Source organism: Vollenhovia emeryi, unplaced genomic scaffold (assembly GCF_000949405.1).
Source record: "Vollenhovia emeryi isolate VEMERY1.0 unplaced genomic scaffold, V.emery_V1.0 DF939188.1, whole genome shotgun sequence".
Lineage (NCBI taxonomy): Eukaryota > Metazoa > Arthropoda > Insecta > Hymenoptera > Formicidae > Vollenhovia > Vollenhovia emeryi.
The window spans coordinates 47,785-73,171 of record NW_011967178.1 but is presented as its reverse complement, the minus strand read 5'-3'; the positions used below and the strand labels follow the sequence as shown (position 1 = coordinate 73,171).

The window sequence follows — 25,387 nt, the reverse complement described above, 5'->3', positions numbered from 1 at the left end:
CCGCGCCGTCGCGCGACGTACGGCAAATTTTGAGCACCACCCGCGGAATTAGATATACAATAATGTAAGCAGAGCCCCGTTGCGGTGTAAGGGTTGGTGGTAAGGTCATGTATATTCATGCATCGGTCGACCCACCTCCGATTCTCTCACTCAACCACCCCCCGGCGTTGTCCCCGTCCTCCCTCTCTCTTTCTGCTTCGACCGACCGCCCTCTCTTAGGGCACAGACCGAGCTAAACAACGACGGTACGAATAGATTTACACCACGTCCGCGCGGTTTACGACTCGCGCACATTAAGATGCCCGCCATGAAGAATACCCGAAATAGATTGCTCGAGCTGCTCGCGCGGCCCCGCGCGCGGGAGGTGTAAAAATTTCGGGAGATGAAGCCTCGCATGCTCGCGTGTCCGTACCAAGTATATAGTCGGGAATTATTATTGTTCCTTTAACAACGCACTTGCTCTGGACAGTCAGTAGCGGACTCGGGGGGGCGCGTATTCGCGGGATAATTTCAGCGATACGTCTTTAGAGGCGATTACGCCGCGTCTTCAATATTGCGGCGGGAAATTCTCATAAATTTCTTAGCGGCGTGTCCGAGCAGTCGTTAGAACGCATTCCTCAAAGAACTGTATCTGGATATAATGAAGGATCCATTTACAAGTAAGATTCGCCCCGCGACTTCATTACCCACGATTTTACCGCGGACGCCCCGCGGCATTCGTAATGAGCGATGGTCATTCATTTTAATATCCATTAAATGCAAATACCGCCGGCACAAACGTTTACTCCTATTTCGAATTATTTCGCTGACTCGCCGTAATTAAGCTTTTCGAAGGAACTCAGGCAACATTACCGGCGAGACCCCGTTCAACGTAACAATCACTTTCCCCTTCGATACCACACGGCTGCGTGAAAATATATATTTTAATACCGATCTCGCGGGAGATCATTAGCGAGTCCCATAATAAAAACTGTAAAACCATTTTACAAATGTATGCGCGAGACTTTTCTCCCTTTCAAGAAACCGACTGATTCATTCGCGTGCTCTTTCGTGGTCCGCGTCCCGATTTATTTGCGACACGAGTGTCTAGCGCTGGTTGTGAAAAAAAAATGATTGTATTTCAGAAAATGAAAATTGAAGACGCCGCATTGAAACGCGGTAGCTCGCGGTCTCGATGGCGGTTAAATCTCGTCTAGCGCACGAGCGTGTAAAATCCGCGTGGCGTGCAGCGGCGAAGAGATTTTTCGGGCTCGCGTGCGCCGCAGGAGTAAGACGCGACGCGCGGATGCTCGAGACACCGTTACCGGCAGTGCGCGCCGGTCGTTATACACTCAACATTCTGCAATCTACCCTTTCTATCGGCCCTAATTTATGTTGAGTAAGGCAACAGCGCGAGCCCACCCCCGGCTTGCTTCACAAGGAAGCCTCGGTAATGTTTCAAGTGGCTTGTCTGTTGTTAATTTACCCCGGTGGGGCCTTGATGGGGGTCTGTCTACCCGCCGCCACGCTCCACTCGTTACGATAAATCGGTCATTATCTGTACTACCTACGCGCCATGTAAGTGCCGCGACTTGGGACTATACCCGGCGTGCCGTTGGAAATTTTCGATCCGCCTGGGAAGGCTGACAAGTCATCGTGTTATAGCGATTAATCGCGCGGCACGCTGGAGGAGGTAACCGTAAGGCGGATTTCTTGCAACGCGACGACACGCTCCCGCACCCGCGATCTCGATTCGCCGGAGCGAGCGCTGAGCGATGTCTCCCTTTCAAAATTCCCGCGGTCGATTCGTTATTCTTTCCCACGCTCGCGACCCCGTCCTCCGATTTATATATATTTAGGTTTACGGCCGCGCCGCCCACGTCCACGCGCGACCGTCGCCATCGAGGCCGTCGCAATTTTTGACATTTTGACTCGACTGCTGTCCATACGGACGAAACGGTCGTAAACACACACGAAGCGGGAGGACGAACCCTTTTCCGCGTATCCTCGCACCCTTTCGCGCCGAGGCAGGCCGACTCGGGTGGAACATTAATATCGCGAAATGAAGCTCATTTGCATATAAATAAGGCGGTGGTGGGGCACAGCGACGGGGCGAGGGAAGCCAGGATGAACCACCCCGTTGCCTCCGCTGCACCCCTCTTCTTTTACCCTCCCTTATACCCCCGAGCCTCGGCTCCCAGGAACCCCACCCTGGACTAATTACACTTACAGACAAAGCGGCCTGAACCGAGGGGTCGAGCGGATTCTATCTCTTACTCTCTATCCCCCCTTCTCTATCCATCTCTCTCGCTCTCTCCCTTTCCCCACTATCTCCATGATTCTCTCTCTCTCTCTCTGCCAAACTGTCTTTGTCTACCTTCCTCTAGTTATCTCCGTTCTGTCCTTCCCGTATAGAGAGCAGACCCTCTGCCACTGTCTCGCTGGGTTTCCACTCCCGATAACATCCTTTCGCAATGACCACGTGATAATTGCGACCCTCCGCAGGATTCGTTAGAATCCTCAATCGTCAAGCAAATTCATCGTTCTCTCGCCTTTTTACGCCCTCCTGCGACGCATCGAATGACTCCGCGTAATTATCGATCGATGATTATTGACGCGCGAACATAAATGAAATTTGTAAGATTGAAATCAAATTACGCAGCCAGCTTTAAACTGTTTGAATATATTTACGAGCGATATATTTTATTGCAAGCTACACACCGGCGGAATCACTCAGTCAAAATAGTTTAAACGCTCGAAATGATTTAAACAGAAAAACAAGTGGGACATAATCGTCGCTTTCGGTTTATCGGAAATATCGAAATTTCATATCTAGTTGTACGCCACGGTTGTCGTAACTTCTAATTGTTAGGCAATATATTTGTATCTTACGTCTTATCAGACAGATTACAGCTCGGGTACGTACACGGAGGGAATTTTCTCTTAAAATTTATCTTGAGAATCATGTAATCGTGGAACAATTTTGCGAGAGTTCTTTCAAATTTTACTGGTATACTTACGGTTTTACTGGAACGTGTGGTAAAATTTCAGGAAACTCTGATAAAGATTTTCACAACGCCACGTTGCCCCACGATTACATGATTTTCAGGGTAAATTTTAAGATAAAGTTCTCTCCGTGTAGGTTTTCCCTGCCAAAAAATCGCTCAATTTTCATAACGGCTAGCAGTCCCCGGTCGACAAATCGATCGCCAGGGGCAGGAACGGCCGCAGCTGAAGATGGGATGGAACCGGCACAGTGCGGCGCCGCGCGGCGCCGCGCCGCGTTTCAGAAAGAAACATAAAAATGCGTATTACCGATTCCGGAATACGGCCATTAGTCTGAAGTCAGCGCGGCTATCGTTTATTAAGCGCAAACAGATATTAATGTATTTTTACACGCGCCCACCAGTTTTGTTCTGCCAGCCACTGCCGTCGCCACCGCCGACGCCGCCGACGCCGCCCGACGCCGCCGACGCCAAACTACAGCGCGGTCCGCGCGGGGTCGAAGCCAAATCCAATTACTTTTATTCGGGCGAAATGAGTGCAGCTAAGTCATTAATACTAATCAATGGACCGGACTCGGACCAGCCAGCTAGTGCGCACAGGCCCGGGCGTTCCACAGGAATTACCCATAACTCAAACGGCTCGAAATGACTTTATTGCAAAAAACTTGCGCTTTGCTACCAGCCGCGCCGCTTCTCCTCGTATACGCATTGTTAGAGACCCCCGTGCCGATAAGTAATGTTTATTGTTGCATTTCCAACGACCAACCGAACGCTCTCCGCCCTCTTTTCTCTGCCCAGTGTATTTTTTTCGCGCCTCCCACTGGCCGTTCGCGCTCACCCTCCGCCCCATTCGCGGGAGAGAGAGAGAGAGAGAGAGAGAGATCCAGCTTGGTTTTTCGCATTAGCGAAATGGCTTATGGACGCGGGGTAACGATTTTTTATCGATCATGTGACTGATTTCTCTCGGGCAATTTAAAACGTCGGCGTCGGCGATATTTGACCGCTTCTTTTGTTCGACGTGCTTGGATAAACCGACTACCGCGTTATTTATTATCGAGGCACGAAGCGAGGAATCACAGACGCTAATTGCAAATTACAGCCTTGTCGATGCTATCAGTGCTCATTTTATTCCTCCTAATAATGCAATATTCGTGGTAATCAAAATGATGGAAGTGTACAAAAATAGAACAACTTTTGTAAGTTACGTTTTGGATCCCTTCATTTCCGTGAAATCCACTTTGTGCAATTTTTTTTTTTTTTTACCGAAACGTGTGCCAATCGTCTCTTTCTGTTTTTACGCGACGAAAGAATAGCCGGCGAGTTGTGGCGAGGCCGATGATATCGCGCGAAATTATTCCGCGATGCCGCCGCGATGTACCTGCGCTGATTAATTTATGCGAAATACTGGAAGCCTGTAAACATATGTTTCTACGCCTGGTTGTATATCGCGTGCACTTTTACAAGCAAAATGGTCGAACCTGTGCATTCAACTAATCCCCCTCGCCTCGTCCATTTAATATAGGGTGGCTATACCGGCGGTATAGCCGTTTACGAATTTGCGTGGAAAAAAAATTGAACTGCCGTACCCTCTGCGCCTCCTATTTTCGTTCGTTACCTATCGACCAGGCTTTATCTATTTTTTATGCAATGAAATGCCTCGGCCAGCGACGCGCGCGGCCCATTGTGCGACTTTGACGAAAATTCAAGCCGGGATTACAAGCCGCACCCAGAGGATACTCTTTTTTTTAAAAAAAAAAACCCCCCGTCAAGCTGAATGTACCGAGATCCTTTGACGGTACAATTAATGCGATATTTACAGATTGGATAAAAGTGTCATCGGCTTATCATTTCGCGATCTTCCCCGCCAAGAAAATTGTGGAAAGAATACCGAGACGGCTCTCGGTCGACAGTTTCGATTGTGTTGTCCCTCTTGGACATTCGCGTCGATATCGTCTAGTCGGAACGGTCGTACGTCCACGGTAAGGCGATAACCACCTAACCGCGGAAGCTGCCCCAGGATTTATTCATAGGTCCATCCGTAGGTAGTTATCCGTGCGGGAACACTTTTTCTCGAATTACTCGAGTGTCGAAGCTCTAAAACGCTTAATCTGTATCCAACTATGGCGATACACGTTCCGGCATATTTCCATACCATTATGCAAAGAGGCCGCACCGGTAACATTACTCTCCACGGCACAGCCACCACCGTCGTCGATATACACTCGTGGTGGTAAAGCATTACGGCATATATACTCCATCGATTTATTATAATTTAGATTGTCTTCTAAGAACCTCGACTACACGTGCACACGTACGTATATACGGCGCGCCTTAATGTGCCGGCGTTCGTTAATTATTCCGCTGGTATTCCGTAAATATGCATGAATTATATATCTGCAGGCACGAAAGCGGAGCAACGCGTGATTAATATATTTTTTTTTCCGCGCGCGCGCGGCAATTCTCGCCTCCTCCTCCCCCCCGCTCCCCCGCATAATCTTTCGCCGCTGTTGTTTGTCGGTGAGAATTTTCGGAAGTCACGGCGCGGCGCACCGTATGTCGCGCGGTCCTGCCAAATTGGTATTGATTAAATCGGACGGTCGGCACGGCCGACCAAGTTAATTCCAAAAATGTGTTATTGAGCGTGAATAACTAAATCACTTTGCCCGCACGCATTGCTGGATTATGTTTATGGGCAAGGATCGGGCATCGCGATAATACAGGCGAGCTCAATTTTCATTGCCACGCGTAAGTGATATTGAAATTAATATTTCGACAGTGATCACCGATCGTGTCGTAAGACTCGTTGGTTTACGTGCATTATATTACAATAATTATCGTCATTAATTTACTGTCATTGTTTTTTCTCACCTCCGCCGACCTGAAATGGAATATTTTAATGTGTACCATTCGTGTGGGCCGTGAATGATTATTAATCTATTTTCGACGTTAAACGCGCCACCGCAATAAAAAGCATCGCGCGTTAACGAACGACGCGCGTATAATTGAATGTTTCAGTCATTTTGGAAATGACTGTTAACTCGTATTAAAACCTTTGCGTCGCTGTTCGATTGATTTCCGCGGGAGAATGACGCAATAGCGTTTCACATCGAAAACTCGGAAAGATGCCCGGTCTCTTAGTAATCCGCGTGTTAGTGCAGAATAATACACATTTAATTAGTATTATTATTATTGGACAGTAGTGTAATTTAATTCAACGTGGTGGTATAATTCAATTCAATTGACGAAATTTCTCGCGACTATTGTGCGACCTCGTGCAAATCGAAGGTGATTGAATTTCAATCTGGCGTGATTATATATATATATGTATATATATATCTATCGTACATGTGAATATATATATCTGTTACAGGACAGCGACAGGAGTAGCGCTGGAAGTCCCGAGCCGGCGACAGGTGGTGGCGCACTCCACGAGCACCAAATGATGATAGATGACATAAAGAATTCACGGAAGAGACGACGGAGCCTGTCACCCGAGAATCTCCACCAAGCGAAACGCGCGGCGGTCGCGCAAGCTCACCTAAACGGGACAAGTAAGTGCGAGGACTGAAATTACGCGGTCCTTTACGGACACGAAATTTTATCGGCTTGCGCACGGAGAGAATTTTCGAGGGGAGGTCCAAGTTCCATCCCTGGCTGAGGTAAATTTTTCGCAATGTCTTGGCTCTTACATCCTTTGATACTTGGTATTTGAGATTTCACGTCAGAGCCTTGTGAATTTTATGCCTTTTAAAATCGATCCTGAGAATTACGTGGGACAAGACGGCACTTTGGAGAATTTTACCATACGTTTCACTGGTAATTACACTTGGTTATACATTTTGCTAGTAAAACGTATGGTAAAGTTTTCAAAACTCTCGTAAAGTTGTTGAAAATGCCACGTTGTTCCACGCGATCGCCTGATTTTCAGGATAAACTCGAAGAGAAAATTCTCTCCGCGTACGATCCCCGATGTCGGCATTGTTCTCTTACCATTGGAATTGTGTGCGTAGTGGCCGGCATGGTGACACTTCAGAATCTTCAGAATTTAGCGAATTTGCAAAATCTCCCACAAGTCGCGTCACTGGCCGCCGGTCTTCAGGGGATGACAGCGGGATTAACCAATAATCAGCTGATCAATACTCCGTTGAATCTAACCGTCAGCTCGTCAGGTAAGAAGCGTAAATCGAGATTGTTGCGATCGACTTTCTCGAATCGAAATAGAGGTCGTAAACACGAGCGGTTACGCAAGCTCGGAAAGGAGATTAATCGAGGCTGAAGAGTCGGATGATAAGAGATAATCTAATGCGGTGAATTCGTTAATTTATATTCTCAGGCGGAACGATACCAACGGCCTCGAGTACGACAGCGGGTCCCCACCTTTTGCCACCTAGCTCAGCCCCAATGGCAACGTTACCTCAGCTATTATCTCAACCGCAACCGGTCGCGATGCCTCAATTCATCCTAACGTCTGGTCAATTGGTCCAGGGCATTCAAGGGGCTCAGCTTCTTATCCCCACTTCGCAAGGTAAGTCACACCAGCACTCTACAATTTCAGCGTTGCTCCCCAACGTGGACCGATGAGCCTCTTTCTTGCGTACCTTACCGTCGTAATATTGATCCGAATTACCGGTGAACAATCTACGAGATTACAGCCGAAATTGCAATCAATCAAAATTCCATCGACGGTTGCCACGCATAAAATCATCGCGCGTCCGCTGAACGGAACACATAACCCGGCGCTGTGCCGGCGCATAATGTTGTGCAATCAAGATGTGCCGATATATAATATAATATCGACTATCTCTGACCAGAGCTCGGACTAAGGCCGGCCCGTCGTCCATACTTAGTGGTCCTAGACTGCCTCGCCGAGCACAGGGCAAACTCTGCAACTAATTTCAATGTATAATTAACGTCTCACTACCCCTCTCCAACCTCACGAATCCCACCCCATCCTGCCTCCTTTCTCGGCTCCGTCCTTCCACCCCTCGCACTCCTAGCCCTAGCACTCACTGGCTGGACATCGCAGCTCCGCGGATTCGGCCGCTATTATATCGATTGCGGTCCGCGCTAACTTCGTTTCTACCAAGTTAGGTTCCTATTCTAGCAATCGAGAGAGAAAGAGAGAGAAAGGGTAGAAGAGAGAGAGAGAGAGAGAGAGAGAGGGAGATAGAGTGGGGGGAGAGAGAGAGCGCGGAGGAGGGCGAAGGACGGGAGGCAGAAGGAGAACTTTGGGATTCCGCCTAAGTGGATTGAAGTTCGTGGATATGGACCGGCCGCGGTAGGATGACGAGTTACGTGGCGGCAAATAATGTTTGCACTGCTTTTCGACTCAATCGATGGTAACTGACTAACGCTCGATTGGTCTCTGATAGACATCGAGTGTCGGCGAGGATGAGTCGAGGAGTGCTCGAGAGTGCGGTCAATAGGTTGTCGTTCATAGAAATTATTGTCCGCGCGAATATGTCCGTGGCTTTATTTAAAGTGATATCAGCCGTCCGAGATTTTATCGCGCGGACGATTAAGACCCGAAAAGCGGCGAGGATTAAAATACACGGGGAGGTCGTGTACGCCTTGATTCGTGGAAATTGGAGATAACACGATACGAATACGTTCTTTATCCCTCGGATATAAATAAATCTCCAATATTCCTAAAAGTGTTGAAGAGAATTTTTCCTTCGCCTCTAAATAGACGGCGACGCGTAAACGAAAAGCAAATATTATATTGCTATCGCGGGCGTGCTCGGATAAACAAAATATTTTCATATCATTACACTCTTGTCAGGGGGACCGTGAATCAACAGTGAAAGTATTGGCGCGGGCGCGTTATCGTTCGGTTTGAACTGCACGTTAATCGGATTGTCGGTTGACCTTACCTCAGAACGTGAAACTTTTATGGCTGTTCGGAATACGGGATTTGCTTAGCTTAGCTGTAGGTGGCAACACGGGTACGTACTCATGATCAGTAATCATATTAAGCGCGTGTACAGGGTAATCAGATTAGCGGAGCTGGAGGTAATCCCGAAACTATTCTAAGTATGATTAGGCGTCCTTCTCGCAGCGCAGTCCAGTACCAGTACCTGTACCCACTATTAAGATGACGATAATAGTTTGCCAACTACGCTAGCCTGCGAGGTTACCTGCCCTATGGGTTGCCTAATAATCCCTCTATGAGACTCTGATAACTTTACTACCCATCCTGGATCAACGACGCGTGGACTATGTTCATAATGGAAATGAAGTATCTATTGATTCGAAATACGATCGCGCAGCATTTTCGAACGCCGCACATAATCAATTGCCCATCGTCACTCTTGATCCCGCGACGGTTCTCCCGTCGGTGAGAAGCGCGCGCATGTTTTTTCTTCAAAACAAAAAATCTTTCTCATTCCTCAGGGATCGCTACCCAAACCATCTTGACTATACCGGTCAGCCACGTCACGAACAATCAAATGGTGAACTTGGCGCTCAGTAACGGCCAGGTAGTTTCTACGACACTGGCGAATCTCCAATCTCTAGCTCAACCGCAGAATATGCTTAGTACGCCTACGAGCAATGGTAAGTTCAACACTGGTCTATTTGTAACGTTTTCTCGTGCCGCGTGTCCGATATTATCGTAAGACGTTTAATATATCCACCTTTACGCGTCACCGTGCAAATATAATTCCGTTTCTATGAAGTCGTACAACATATATTTCGCTAAGATGTATTTTAACGCATTTCAACTTATTAGAATGTTATTACCTATTCATCGTAAAATTAAATTGTTATTTTTACTCTTCTTACATAATTGAACGAAGTATCCAAATAATACGTGTATATATAATATAAATGATTACTTTGCATCTGCTAAATCTATAATGTCGCAGGAATATCCAGTTAAATAATTAATTCTTCAATACGAAACAGTTCAGCGGTGCGTTCTACGTAATCAGACCACGCTAATAAGCGTTGCAGTCGTCGGAGTATGTTTTCCGCGCGAGTCTTACAAGATGTCGAGTGATTCTGCGATGTATATAATTGGACGTAGGACTTTTATTGAAATACTTGTGATCCTCTCGTGCTCGCGATCTTATCTTTCCAAATATTAATTGCACCACAGAAAAATCGGAAGATTCAGAAAGAAAGCACGCTGGGCGCCCACAGCGCTCGAGACGTTAAGTCGCATCCTCTTGATCGAATCAATGGCCCGCGAGCAACGTTAACTTTGACGACGAGGCATTTTATCAAAATGTCCGAGTGCATTCAATTAGCGCTGTCGCATTTACATTGCGATTAACGCGGCATCGGATGTCGTACTACGCGCGTCTACTTGTCCTTTTATCAGTTCCCACGAGCCCCAGCCTGGCGTCGGGATTAGGACTGAACCCCGCCGCTCTGCCGCATCTTCTGAGCAATAGCTCGGCGAGCCAGCAACTTCTGAGCGCGATGCAGCCTCAGCAACTGCTTCAGGCTGCCCAGGCGGCACAGGCGCAGGCGGCGCAGGCTGTACAGGCCGTCCAGGCCTCTCAGCAGCCGCTTTTAACGACGTCGCCTCAACAGCACCACCGACACACCTCGCATATGAATCATTACACAGTACGTACGGCTCGCTCTTTTCAGCGTCTTTCTGTCAAAACCTTATCGGTAATGCGCGCGAGGAACGCTGAGAAACGAAACAAGTATTTTACGGTCTAACGTCGACGCCGGCTTCGCAATAATTTGGCATTTACAGTAATTACATAGCCTTACGTGATCACGCGGTTGTTTTCGCAGATATGAAATAGCGGGATACCACGTGTCATGGTGCTATCAACAAAATTGATAGACATATCACTGCTTGTTAAAATAGCAATGTTTTCCTTTTACAATAAGCTTGATATTTTCGTGATATCGCGCATATAGTTGTATTGTTCCGAAAACCGCATGCATTTCACGTTTCATCTCACTAGTGGCCGTGCGATATATATACGATGTTATTCACTTTCTCAATAATTTCAACTATAACCGTTAGTGTAGTTAACCTTCCATCAACGAATAACACTGCCGTGCGAATCAAAGAGAATAAATACCTTCGCGCTCGCGCTCCTCTTTTCCGTTTTTGTTCCTTTCTTTTTTTTTTCTAACGATGTAAACGGATTTCTATCGGATCGCGATGCACGGCCGAACCGTGCAGTTTCCATTTCCGGCGCGGCGCCGACTCCGCTGGCAAGATCGGCGAAACAACGAGAATAATTCCCAATGCCGAGTGATCTCGTTAAGAAAGTATTCCGTATCGGCGTACGGCATACCTTCCACTAATTAGACTCTAAAGTGTCTCGATTCGAGGTACCCGGGTCTCATTATTAAGTGCATTGACGTGGAAGAGGAGCGGCTCCCGTCCCCCGGGTGAGCTACTAATCCGTCCCTATTACCGCATTGTGTTGACAGCCGACGGAAAAACATCACAGGGAGAGGCCGGAGCAGTCGTCGCCATTGAACGAATCCGTGGTGTCCGCCGCATCCGCTTTGAACAGATTGGCTGCCAGCAACGGCGAGATTACTATCACGACGACGCACGGGCCCGGCGGTGCCGGAGTAAAGGCGTCCCCGAGCAGTATGCACAGTCCGAAGGAGGAGGAGGACGATCTCCTGAATGATTCGCCGAGTAAGACGCAGCTTATTTTCCTCTCCTTTCCGGCGATATTAACCCACGGGGTCGAAAGTCGAAATGATCTGTGTCAATTGGCTTGCGGTACTCGACGGGGCGTTTAAAACGCGACGTCGGGCGCGTAAATGATAATCGAGCTGCGCCCCCGGGGTAGCCGCGTTACTCCTTGACAGCTTTTAATTACAATTTTCGCCGGAGACACACCATCTTCCTATAACGCAATCACTCGCTTGCACGAGGCACACTCGCTAATGTCGACAAGCGCGATTGCATGCATAATGATCACTTTTAAAGAAGCAATTACCAGATGCAAACGCGCTCCTTATCTTTATCTTGCCAACTTGTCACATTCTCATGAGATTTTTGACAGGGAGTTAAACGCGACCGGTCGCGCAAATCCTCGAGCGTGCACGCCTCCGATTATTGAGGCGCGCATTCGATTCTTACGGTCGCTTAGACGCGCAAACTGCCCTGCCGTCGTCGCGGAAGGAGAGCGGTTTAATGCTCGACGCGCGCACGAAACTGGAAAATAACATTTCGAACGCGCATCGATCGTAGAACGCTTGACAACTGTAATAGGATATCGTATACTGGACTCATTACGGGGCATTAGTTCGTTCCTTACTGCCCCTTCTAGGAAGCCATAAAGATTCCAGCAGCGCGCGTAACCTCGCGTTGGCTGACAATAATTTTAATAACTCACAATCACCGCGTAGACTGGGCACTCCGTCAGCCTGACGCGATGGAATAATCATTCGGCGCGCGAAGCCTAACGATTCTCAATTGCCAGTGTCAGATGCGAGTATTATCTCATAAATATTTGCCCTTGTTCACCCTCCCCCGATAGAAATTCAAAGATAGAATTTCTCGCGCTGGGCCCAGGATGCGGCGTGTCGCGCGATGAAAACGGCTTTCCTAATTTTTCCCTCATTCACTGCCTTTGCGCGAGCGAAAATAAATAGACTGTTGCACCTGGAACGTCGAGTTGTGACATTTGTACATCTCGTTGTTAAGCTTCAGCGATTATTGGCCATCACTCGCGTCGTAGTCGTCTTGTTTATGCAATTTGTAATGCGCACGAAACGTGGAAGCAAGTCGAACCGCAATCACCGTCAAAGCCACGATCATTTTAACTTTGCGAATCGAACGCTGCGCCTCGCGCGATTCTTATTCCTTTATTTATCGTGTCACGGCCGCGTCATATAACTTGCTCGCAGCTTTTTGTTTGAAGCGCGCCAAGTACTCAGGTGCCTTGATCAGAAATTAACGATCGTAGAAACAGCGTCGCGGAAGAAGGACTCGCAGTTTATTGCGCGGCGCAGAAACCAGGCGAACTGGTCGAGTATGTGGGCATTTCTATTGCATTCGTACGTACATTCGGGGTGACAGATTTACGAGAGAAATCGGTGGTGGCTCGCGAGCTGCTTTAACGAAGCCGCCTGATGTCATTAGGCAGCCTTCTCGCCGGAGCTCCGTTGCATTCCGACGAATCGATTGAAACGTGCGCTCGAATGAGCGCCAGTGGATCACTAATCTGCTCAAAATGCATCATTAGTATCGCCACAAAACTGACCACGCGCGACGCGAGACTCGCTTATCGCGTTCACCCTTGAACTAGGAATATTTCATTTCGTTCACGACCGGCCCGGTGTCGTTTCCGCAGCCAGCACGCGACGCCATTTGTATATATATTTTATCGCAATTTGTATTGCCATTCTGTAGGATAGAGGAGTTTCAAGTGTCCCCGATAAGCAAAGAAATTTAACCCTTTGAAGCGTACATTTTTCCTTTCAGCCGATTTGTTTGAAACTTAATATTTAAGGGTTTCTTGGGCCGCTTATTACAAGTCTGATGTCAGAATTACAAAAGTCAAATGCAGATTTTCTGACCTCATGTATGCAATCAGCAACCTGGAAAACTTCCGAATTCTACGTAAATTGCTTCCATTTTTGTAATTTTTACTCTTTATGTTGGATTCGCCATTTTTTCAAATTTTGACTTCAGATTAAAAATCAATCAAAAACCCCCCAGATATCTAGTTTCGGAATTATTTTGTGACCACAGGACATCTCTTAAAGAGAACAAATTTTTTAAATTAAAACTTTAATTTCGAGCTACTATATTGAGTCAATCGTCGATAATTTTACAATTTCGACTTCAGACTTAGACTTAGCGAACCAAAAACCTTCTGGATATGAAGTAATAAAGACATCGGAGTGAAAGAGGTGTAGATTTATTAAATTTCGCGAGGTGTGTAACGTATATGTTACTCCGTGCTTCAAAGGGTTGAAAGAGGACTGAGGATATTATTTCGAAGCTTGGATCATCGCTAATTCATTGACTTGGAATGAATTTGGCGTGACGTCAGACTTATCTTGCCACGAGACGATAAAAGTCGTAGTACCGGGGACTCGTAACAATTTGTCGTAGCCTTTTCATCTATTTGTGATAGGAATGGAATGAATTTTTATTATAGATCAACCAACGATCAACGAGGCTACTAACAACGTAGTCGACGGAATCAATTTGGATGAGATCAAGGAGTTCGCCAAGGTCTTTAAGCTGCGTAGACTGTCTCTGGGTCTGACGCAGACCCAAGTTGGTCAGGCTCTGAGCGTCACCGAGGGCCCCGCTTACAGCCAAAGTGCCATATGCAGGTTAGTTGTCGCTTACATCGTCCTCCTCGCGTTCGTCGAAGCAGACACCGCTAATGAGAATTCAATAAAATGCGAAACGACAGTGTGCCAGGTCACTGGAAATGGCGTAGAAAGGGTTGAGATTTGTTCAGAGTAGCAAAACCAGATCCAGCTGTCCGTGTTCGATGGCCTTGCGACAGCATCTCTTTCCGTTAGGAATGAACGCCCGAACGTAAAGCTAAGAGAATCTCGAAGCAGTTTTACGTTTTCCACTCGAGTTAATAAAATAATTTTATACAGCAACCATCCGTTACTGTACAAAATTGTTTTTTTCCCACGCGATTTTTTTTTCCATTATTTATCATTTACCGCAACGTCTTAAATTCGTTCAAGGGAGTCTAACATAGCTTTCGCAGGTGCATTATCCAATTTTGAGGTGCCATGAACTTACTTATACCGCACTCCGCCACGATGGTTCCTGATTTATGCTGCAATTTAATCCAGATCGAGTTATTAAAGTGAACTTGATGCGAAAATAGAGGCCGCGTGTCCGCAAAAATTACGCAAACCCAATACATTGCCGAACGTACGATACCCGACGCTTGACTCTTCGCGGACGTAGGATCACCGGACTGTTATCGCTGCTTACCTTCCCCGTCGTCTTTCGATCGGGATGCGTCTTCGAAATGCGAATGGGAACCACCGTGGTAATGCCGGTAGCAAGCAAAGAGAAAAAAATGTTTATACCACTTGGAAAATTCTTATCGTATCAACTAACATAAGCATTGGTGATTGTTCCCCAGTGCCCTGGCTACCCAGATGTACGCTGCCTCGCAGATTGCCTCTCAGCAGCAAGCTACGTACGTTCACCCCTCCATGCTACTTAATTTACCTAAAGATCTAAAACTCTAAAATCCTTTAAGAAACCGCAGTTATACCCAACAATGGAAAATCGAGCACGAATTTTCCGACGATTCTCTCGAGATGAGGAATTTTGAGAAAAAAAAAACACAGCCACCTAATCGCGTTAGTTTCGTTGAAACGAACGGTGCATAAAGTGAGGTAGAGACGCCAGTCGTCTTCCTCTCATCCCCTTCTTCATTTGCGTTCGACCGATTTGCGCGATCAGTCCTCTCCCGCTTAGAACCGGCAGGCATATTTGGGTATAGCTGCACAAGCACTCTCACTAATTTCTAATTCCGTTCGGAAAAGAAATGCGAAAGGAGCACTTCTAAAATTAACTCTCTTCGAGCCAGGGCATTGGCAAACTTGGGCATGATGTCGCCAACGCGCTAAGAATAAAAGGATAGAACGAAGCCGAGGATTTCGCGACTCTTCTGACATTCCGCCGAGTCTACGCTCCGAATCGTTTCACCGCCGTGACTCGATCGGGATCGGATTCATTTCGCTCGCCCGCAACAACGAGCGTTTGCGCAGCGCGTTGGCAACATCATACACGGCATCACCAAACCTTAAAGCATGCACGCATTGTCAATGTCCTGTTATTGAATCAATGCATGCCTCTTAGTGCTCCTTTAGTGGGACAAAGACGTAAGGGCGAGAAGCAAGCGTTGAGAAGAAGTTTCAACGACCTCAAGTTTCTCCAAGAGTACTTGGACAGATTGTTTAGTATATGTCGCGCTAGAAGTTTGCTTCTGGATTGACTTAATCCTTTTACGTCCTTGTCGTCTTTTCTCGACACACTCATCCCCCTCCCCCTTGCCACTTTTCCCGAGAAGAAATGGATCAAGCCTTGTTCTTGACTTTAGATTCGAAAAGCTGGACATCACGCCGAAAAGCGCGCAGAAAATTAAGCCCGTTCTCGAGAGGTGGATGAAGGAGGCTGAAGAGAGGTAAGTAATCCTCCTGATACCAACTTTAACAATTACCGCGCGATTACCGTGGGAAAGTGCTTTTTCCTCCGAGAAAAGATGCACTTATCGATGCCGGAACACAGTATCGTAAACACAACGTTCCTTTCGACGTGCCGTACAAACGCTCTATAATTAATATAAACAACTAAAATTCTCCAATCGAGGGTGGAGGGAGGGAGGGGGGAGGGGGAGGAGAGAGGGAGACGTTCTCCATTGCAAATCAAGCCCTAACGTTGTATTTCTGATTATTTCGCAATCGTCCGACGCGGCCTCGACTCCGCGTCCGCGCGTCGCGCCGGCACGAGAGCGTGCGAACGCGTGCGTGCTAATTGGTAATTCGCTAATTGAATCCACCTGATTAATTGCGGATCCGTTTAATAAATATGTGGAATGTTAATTAGAATGGGAGAAACCGTTACCGCGCGCGATCGCGAGGCGGCTGCCCGCTCGAGCGGCGGCCACGGTGGCTCGGCGCTGTGACGCGAAAGTTACTACCGGGCCTCCCTGAGAATCTCGGGGCCCCCGAGAGCTGCGTATCCGCGAGGTGTAAATTTTACGAGACGATAAAATCTAATGAACTTTACGCCGCGGGCTAATCAGGAATCCGTGTACAGCCGCGCTGCGATTAAAACGCGCCGCGACGCGGTTTTGACATCGGGGCGCCAGCGCGCTCTTCACTCTCTCGCGCTGATTTTTTTTTACAAATAAGATTAAACTCGTTCACAGTTGGGTAGTATTTAAGCCTGATCTGCAACGTGCTCTCCGCGCCTAGAAACATTCCATTTTATACAAACGAATCGAAACGCTTGAAACATTTGTATCGATAGTGTACGATTGTACGGTGTACAGTTTATCCACTTGCGCAAATTCTTTAAACGTGTTTATTGACTACGTATAGAACGTGTCTAGATGCAAAGAGCACATGGTAGATCAGGCTTTACGTTATCGACTTGCATTTCTGTTTGCCCACACTAAGGCTCGTTTACAGTCAATTCTCATGTTTAAGGATCGTCTTAAATATCTGTGGAAATTTCGTAGCCAGTAAAATAATCCGTGTAGCATCCACGCGGATCGTTTTCTGGCTAAATACTCTTTGAACGTGTATTGAAGACAAGGTTAAATATAAAAATGGACTGTAAACAGGCCTTAGTGCGACGCAGTGCGCACTAGTGCGAGCAATCGAATTCGCCAGAAATATTCGCGTTCGGTTGTCCACTTAGCTTAAATATCGCTGCGTAATTCTTCTCGTGCAAGAGTACAAGAAAAAAAGTGCGTGCGAGCTCGACTACGGCGCTAAATCTGAGGAATATGAATACGAGCGCGGGGCCGCGAGACGGTGCCGCTCGCGAGTTTTCGTGCCTACATTCGCGATCGCGGGAATAAGTCAACCAGAAGAAGAAATACGGGCTGCATTAAACAGCCCGTGTTTACTCGCATAAAAGCGAAATGCTTGGCGATCGTCCGCGAGAGCAGCGATAATAGCTACGCTACGAGCCATGAAAGAAAAACAGGCGCGGAAGCGCGGCGCGGAATAATCGAATCATTCGATGACGGAAGCGGGCGCGGGCACGGTCGTTTCTCTTTTCACGGGGGCAAGCCGGAGCAACAATGACCCATCCTGCATTCGCGCGGCGTAGAGCTAAGCGTCGACCGTGCGCCGCGCCGGCCGCGTCCGGGAAAAATGAAAGCGGCTAGTTTATGCGGTGCACGTGCACGATTTATCTGCCGAGTAATTAAACTGTGGACTAATTAAAATCAGGTTTCTGATGTACCTCCCCCCCGGCGTCGCTCCTCCTACCTACACGCCACCGCCGCCGTCACCTCGCTCTTACCCGCAGCGGCATCGCGGCGCGGAGCGCGCTCCTCTCTCTCTCTCTCTCTCTTTCTCTCCGTCTCTCCTTCTGCTCTCACGCAGCCTCCGGATCCTCCTTCCCTCTCAGCTCCCGTCTTTCTTCTTCCTTTCGCTCAAACTTCCCCGCGCGTCTCTCATCCTCCTCCTGTACGCAACAGCGATGCGTAACACCCACGCACCCCCCCGAGCTTACACGCAGCTTTCGCGTTCCCTCGCGTATTAACTCACGTTTATTTGCCTCGTCTTTCTTCGCCTGCCTCCACCCCCGGGCCCTTCGGGTCTCCATCGCGCTCACCGGTCACCGACGCACACCAGCGACGTGACATCCAAACCCCCGTCGAATCGTCGCGTCGGTTCTTCGCGCGCCCGCCGACTTCTCCATTAGCATATTGTTTTCGCGAATTCGACGAAATATTACCGCGCGATGCTAATGGCCCGCCGTGTACTTTTTTCGACTCGACAGTTGGTCATTCGGAGTTAAATTAAAAACATAAATTTGGAGCTGGCACCGCGCGACCGTATACCTATGACCGCGCGCCACCATCGGGCCTCCCCGACCTCGCCCGTACCCGCTTCCCTCATCGCTCACCCGGGAGTCCCGACGGAAGTTCTCCTGTTTACTGTCGCGGCCGCGAGCTTTTTCCATATCGCGCCGCGCCCGATAATGCTAGCCCCGTCAAATGAAATTATGTCGACCGGTCGCGCGACCCCCAGAAAAAGTTGGCGTACTCTCGACCCGAGACTCTGGAGATCTTTCCTCAATTTCTTGCGGGTCGTTCGAGCAAATAGATCTCAGGATGAAATACGATATACGACAGAGCCGCATGACGGACATTGATCCCTCGATGATAAATTCCTAGTTATTACAAGTTAATATCTCGTGTTAATTTAATTAGAATAACGGCGGCAAAATAACGAATTCATTGTCCGTCGATTTCATTGTTTGACGATCAATGCGATTATTTAAAATTTTATATTAATCTACTTGACCTTATTCCGTTCTACAATAAAAATAGCGAGCTTAAGCAAACGGATATAGAAAATTTATTCAGGCTGGCGAATAAATCTTACGGGAATATCTAATTTAATTTTATGAGAACTGTTGATGGCTATAAAATAATGTCCTTGATGCAGCTAGAAAATGTAATATTAACGCTAGAACTACCGAGCAGTTATTTCTGATCGTTGCTATTTGTTTTTTAATTACTGTAATACTTTATTTCTTGTAAAAGACATGATTCAAAAATTTTATGACTCTTCATGAATTATTTGATCGATAAAAAGTCATCAAATTCAGAATCTTAGAAATAGGGTATTAATCTAAAAAATAGATACGGTCAGAAATAACCGCTCGGTATTCATAAAAGTGCATGGTGAGATCGAAGCGCTTGCTCATATCATCTTATAATTAATAGCAGAACTAGTGCGCGCACTAAGGCTTGTTCTCATAGTCAATTCTTATCTAAGGTCGTCTTAAATACATGTTCAAAAGCTATCTATCCGAAAAATGATTCATATGGATGCCGCACAGATCATTTTACTGGCTAAAAGAAGTATTTCAAAAGGTATTTAATTACGATCCTTAAATACAAGAATTGGCTATGCACAAAGTGTGCACTCGGTGCACACCGGTTCTGCCAGTGAAAAACGCTAAAGGAATCGTGGAAACGGACGATATTTGAATATAAAAATTGCTCGAGATTTCGCATGAACTTGAATAACGAATGAGATGCGAGTTCGAGCTTGAGTGCGCCGCGCGGCTATTTGATCGCTAATTTTATTTGAGTCGACGCCGCCACCGTCGTCGCCGCCACCGCAGGGCTCTGTTTCGCGATACGTGGAGTAAGTTTCGACTCGTGAATCAACCCGGGTGTGTACTCGGGGAAAAATCCAATACCGGGACGGGATATTTGCGACCGAACGTGTCCGAGCACGAATATCGTGACGCCGGGTGATTTCCTTTTTTAATCAGTATCCTATTTCGCGCTAACGTAATTACGAACGTGCAAAACAGTAAACAGAATTATTTTTTCATATTGGATTTATAACAATATTTCATAAACCGCAGGAGAGATTTCGAATTCGATGTAGACTCGCGGACGTAATTAATTATTGTAAAAACATGGCGATTAACCGGTCGGACCTTTAAACGGGATCCTATTTCGCGACTCGTAGCATCGTAGCGTACAGTATACATTTTTCACGAAAGTGTAAACGCGTTTAGTGTAAGCGTTAATGTAAGCACCGATGATGCAATCTTCCGAATTCGAGCAAGAGTAGTGCATCTGATTCCAGGTACAAGAGCGGCGTTAATCATCTGACGGACTTCATCGGGGTCGAACCGAGCAAGAAGCGGAAACGGCGGACCTCCTTTACGCCCCAGGCTCTGGAATTGCTGAACGCACATTTCGACAGGAACACTCATCCTACTGGTTAGTACCATTCTACCTTTAGCTACGATTAGAGCCTCTCGCTACTACAAGAAGCCTACCCTGTATAAAATTAATAAAACTCCTATTTATTTACATTGAAATTGCGTGTAATCTAATGTAATTTCGTGATATTCTATCTATTATTTGAAATGTGGTACTAATCAGGTCACAAAAGAGGCAGTAGTGGATTTTATAGTTTTTAACTAGTAACTGTGAGCGTTGAGTTGGAAACATGAGACGTTTCCCGGTTACAGAAATTCTAGCAATTCCTACAAATTCTCTTCCGGCGCTACCTCGTGCATCTTTTAACACACTGGAAGGATTTCTGTTCTCTTTCTTTTCCAGGTAACGAAATCACAACTTTAGCGCATCGATTAGGATACGATAGGGAGGTGATAAGAATCTGGTTCTGCAACAAGAGACAAGCTCTGAAGAATACGGTGCGGATGATGTCGAAGGGCGTCGTATAGGAAAGGACTACGTCTACCGAGCAATCGGGAAGCATATGAGAAAGGCTTCAAACTACGGACGATGAAGAATACGTTTCGTGAAATTGTCCAATCTCGCGTTTCCTCTAGCATAAATAAACAGTTCTGGCGCGAGAGCAGTTCTCCGTAGTTTGTTACGGAATAAGTATGGAAAGGCGTTTACTTTATAGAAAGCCACATTTATCAAATTCGCTCCGGCGCGGAAGGATCGATTCTAGATCGAAGCGAAGTCCTTCGAATATTGTGATCGCAGGTGTATACGACATCTATATATGTAAATAGCTTTAATCTACGAATATGTGATGTATACATGAGTCGAATATCGAAAATTGATAATCTGAAATCGTTGTCTCTCATTTGGTACCAATCCGTCGCGCGCTTCCAATTTTCATAGATATATATCGGAAAACACTGACTAACTGATCCAGTTTCGAACGAACTATCGGCAATTGGTAAGCACTAACGATGGACGTAAATGCTTCGACGGTCGAAATTACGTCAACGGTTTGTCAGCTATAGAAAAATCGCTTCTAGGCTCCTCTAATTAATTGATTACCCGCGGTTGCTTGATTGCAACACTTGTCGGGGCATGTACGTCTTTCGGAATACGATCCATCAAAACCAGGCGGGAAGATATGTAAGTCGTCGCACGAATAAAAAAATAACGAAGAGCTACCTTTAACATGGTTACGTACAAAGATGCTACGTAAGCGGCGAACGTTCAAATAACTACAATTGATTCCTAATTAAACGGCGGAACAATCGGAAATGCACTTAAAATGGAAACACTCGGAAGGGTAGCGATCTTCCGCGCGCAGTAAAGACTACGACTGTGTTCGAACGAGGGATCCCGAGGTATTATTGTCGCTCGTTGAGTTGCGCAAATAAAAATATCGCTTAGGTAACAAATACAAAATAAAATCATCGTCTCTATTGATTATAATCATCCCTTGCATATGTATACACTGTTATAACGAGCACGATAATATTTCTTTCATAGCTTCATGGTGATAAATCGGTCAAAAGTTCTTGGTGCGCGCGAGATGTGTAAATTACAAGTGTATTTAGAAATCAATGAAATTCCTTTAGCGACTAAATAATGCAATAACGTCTTTGAAAGTATGCTATAAACGATTATATACCACATGCCGCTCCTGAAGTTATATTTAATCCTGTAGGAAAACAGAGAAAGAAAGAGAGAAAGAGAGAAGAAGACACAGTTAGGGACAGACAAGATTCGAGTTTCTGCAAAACTAGTCCGTGATAATCTGCCATGTAAGACGTATACGTGTTATAAACGAGCACGCATCCTCCGTTCCTATACATATATGCGATCCGCTTATTCGCTGAATAACGATAAAGCTCGGACGAAAACTTCGATTTATATCAGAGCTCGATTTCGATCTGCGGGATATTCGAACGAACGTAATTCTTCGATCGTAGAATACGCGTCTGTGTCTCTTTCGTTTTGATTTGGAATTGAAATCAAAATGAAAGCGCGAAAGGAAGAAAAGGAAAGTGTACCGAGAGCACTCGAATAATTCCTTCGAGTGTGCGTGCGGTGAAAAATATTACAGACGCGTGATTTTGAAATCGAAGAATTATTTATGCATATTATTATGTCCCTCTTAATAAAAGGATCATAATCGTAAATCAATAACGTGGCCATGTAAAATCGCCTCGCGCATTATAGTGACTCTTAGACGTTTGATTTGCATTACGTTGACACAATCATTTGACACGAGCGATCGACAGCCCGCAGACGTTTTCACGCGCAAAAGGATATTTAAACGAAGCTCTTAAACTACGGTTTTCTTAATACTTAGCAGACGCGTACATTTAATGGGTAAGAACTGTGCATAAAATGTACTTCATCCTCTTTATAATGGGCTATTCATTACGATAATATTGTGAAATCTCTAACTTGACGAGTAGCTAGGGGCGCAAGGGTAGCATGTACATATTACGATATACCTAGACATTGTAATATTATAATTAACTTTTATTATCATAGCTATAAAATAGCTGAATTCATGCAAAGAAAATTTACATGGTTAAAAAATAATAAATTTCTAAAAGTAAATAATATTTTAAGGTTTTACTTTTAAGCCTGAGACGAGCAAAGTGATCTGTTCCTAAAATGTACTATATAAATAAAAGAGAGTATGAAAGGCGCGAAGAGGATGGAGTGAGGGTTGGAAAAACAGATATACGACGGAGTAAATTGCAAAATTCAAAATTTTTTATTAAGGGGTGGGATGCGTATGTTATCCTTTTTGATAAAAGAGCGAAAATGTTTGTACAGAAATATTCCGGTTATTAAATTTTGTTATACGAGCGAGAAATGGGAGAGGGGGAGAAAAGGAGAGAAGGGGCAGAGCGTCGAAAGATCCGCGGTAGTGATAAAAATAAAAAAAAAACGCGAAGAGACGGTTTAAGAATTATGTGTATTTTCTTCGTGAAATTGAAATATTCCTATTGAAATAGATCCTTACGAAAATATAAACATGAGTATTACAAAAAAAAATGTGAATTGTATTCGTGAGTGTCATATTAAGGAAGATAGATCCACGGGCGAATGTTTTATAGCAGTTTCCAGCTGAATTGCTCGCCTTGTCCGGTAATTTTCGTAAATTCAAAATAGACGAAACAAGAACGGGTAAATACTTCATAACCGTGTAATAAAGAGGAAATGAGTACCCCTAAAAAGAGCCACGTTGAGACACGAAACAAAGTTACAAATCAATAAGAGGAAACTGCTCATGAAACATTGCCCAGCGAAACCAAAGTTCCTACTACGTTTTATAAAGTATATAACTAAACTGCAGAACTTGAATTGTAAATACGATGAATGCAGAGCTAAGCTAATAATCACGATACAATCAATTTAAAAATGCTAAACTACAATTCGCCGGTCAATTGATTCGACATTGCCGCTATCGGAAAACGTCGGTCGATCGTGAGAAAGTCACGTAACTCTCGGTAATCTGCCTTCGAAGGCGGGAATCAATTGATCTCGGCAACGAAATAAGCACACAGTCGGCAATTAAGCACATAAGTATACAATTAAACTAAGCAGCCGTAGCTTTAGCTTGAATGTTAGCACCTAGGCACATGATGTAACATTAAATTACGTATTTAAAATGAAGGACAAGAAATCTTAGCCGTTAAGCGAATACCTGTGTAAAATTTAGTAGGTGTCCACAAAAATAAAATAAAAACATATATTGTGGTACAAATAACAAAAGGTCGTACCTATGACTCTTCACGAACAATTGATTTTCAAATGAGTCACACATACACCGTACGTATGTTTCTTCTTTTTTCTATTTCAATTTGCAACCAAGTTATCAAAGTAGGACTGTTTTCAATCTCGTCTTCTTCATTTTATTTTCAAGATTACGCGTTTGTCTTATTTTATTAATTTCAGGTACATCTAGTAGATTTCGCAATTTATTTCTCACGTATTTTTATGACGCGCTTAATATTAAGATGATTGAGAAGTATTTTAGGCGCGTTTCGGAAATTTGTTATCAAGTATATTTTTATATTTAAAGTTTTTTTATATTTTTGGCACTTTTCGGTAACATTGAAAGATACAAATCTCGATAGTTTTCTACAATTCCATCAGCTGAAAAAGACGATACCTAGTGCTTTTATATTTTACCGGTTAATCTCTCTTTCAGCCATCAGTTCGAAATCAGGCTTATCAGACACTGCTCTGTCCGCCCGAATGCCTGACCACTCGATAACACCGTAACCAACTATTCCAACGCACAGTATCCCGATTAAAATATACAGTTTCGTACCAGTGCACAAATAGGGGCTGTACACGTACGTTATCACTGAGCCAGTGGACTCCCATAAGCGGAAATTAGAGAAAGCTGCTTCCTCTCGACCAGGAAATAATATACCACTTAATGCTGAAAAGCGCAAACAAATAGTCGTTAAGGTGATGCTGGAGTCTCTCTGTTTTACCGACATTTTTATACATAAGGATATCTTTTAATTGGCTTTACAGAATTGCAAATTCTTGTACACGATTAAAGTTCGCACAAAAATGAAAGTCAGCCTACTCGACTTTATATCAAAAAACGGAAAAAAACGAAATATTCCATTAATTTTTGGCATGTAGAGCTGTCACATGACGATAATATTTGCTTAATACAAACATTCTATAGTTTATATCTGCAAAATGAGATCGGAGTGACCTAGAGACAACATGCAAGAACAATATTGTGTAATTGAAACTAAGATTAAAAGTCTAGAAAAAATGATAGGTTTAAATAAAAGTTTATAAATGCAAATACAGCTGTGTAGAATGATAAGTAGAGCAGTATTGCGTGTAGTAATAGATGCCGGATCGAATAGATGCCAATACATAAAATCTTCAGCTGTATTCTACAGCTGTATTTGCATTTATAAACTTTTATTTAAACCTATCTTTTTTCCTAGACTTTTAATCTTAGTTTCAATTACACAATATTGTTCTTGC

General features: G+C 45.2%; 2 protein-coding genes across 7 annotated transcripts in view; one reads left to right on the top strand and one right to left on the bottom strand.

The window, feature by feature from the left end:
* Window positions 1–24,139, top strand: part of LOC105562429 (POU domain, class 6, transcription factor 1) — a 129,924-nt gene extending 105,785 nt beyond the window's left edge. For 2 of the 4 annotated variants that reach the window (XM_012013266.1, XM_012013270.1), the window contains 11 exons: window positions 6,355–6,535; window positions 6,995–7,153; window positions 7,318–7,509; window positions 9,378–9,539; window positions 10,309–10,559; window positions 11,391–11,607; window positions 14,087–14,267; window positions 15,050–15,106; window positions 16,016–16,099; window positions 20,253–20,404; window positions 20,750–24,139. In XM_012013266.1, the coding sequence (XP_011868656.1) occupies window positions 6,355–6,535; window positions 6,995–7,153; window positions 7,318–7,509; window positions 9,378–9,539; window positions 10,309–10,559; window positions 11,391–11,607; window positions 14,087–14,267; window positions 15,050–15,106; window positions 16,016–16,099; window positions 20,253–20,404; window positions 20,750–20,874 (1,761 nt within the window). In that variant the 3' untranslated portion in view covers window positions 20,875–24,139. The remainder of the gene's footprint in view (window positions 1–6,354; window positions 6,536–6,994; window positions 7,154–7,317; window positions 7,510–9,377; window positions 9,540–10,308; window positions 10,560–11,390; window positions 11,608–14,086; window positions 14,268–15,049; window positions 15,107–16,015; window positions 16,100–20,252; window positions 20,405–20,749) is intronic. The other 2 variants (XM_012013267.1, XM_012013268.1) reach the window with 2 other exon arrangements.
* Window positions 24,140–24,434: 295 nt separating this feature from the next.
* The window catches only part of LOC105562426 (UNC93-like protein), an 8,367-nt gene continuing 7,414 nt past the window's right edge, over window positions 24,435–25,387 (bottom strand). For all 3 annotated transcript variants that reach the window (XM_012013261.1, XM_012013260.1, XM_012013262.1), the window contains one exon: window positions 24,435–24,815. In XM_012013261.1, coding sequence (XP_011868651.1) covers window positions 24,556–24,815 — 260 coding nt within the window. In that variant the 3' untranslated portion in view covers window positions 24,435–24,555. The remainder of the gene's footprint in view (window positions 24,816–25,387) is intronic.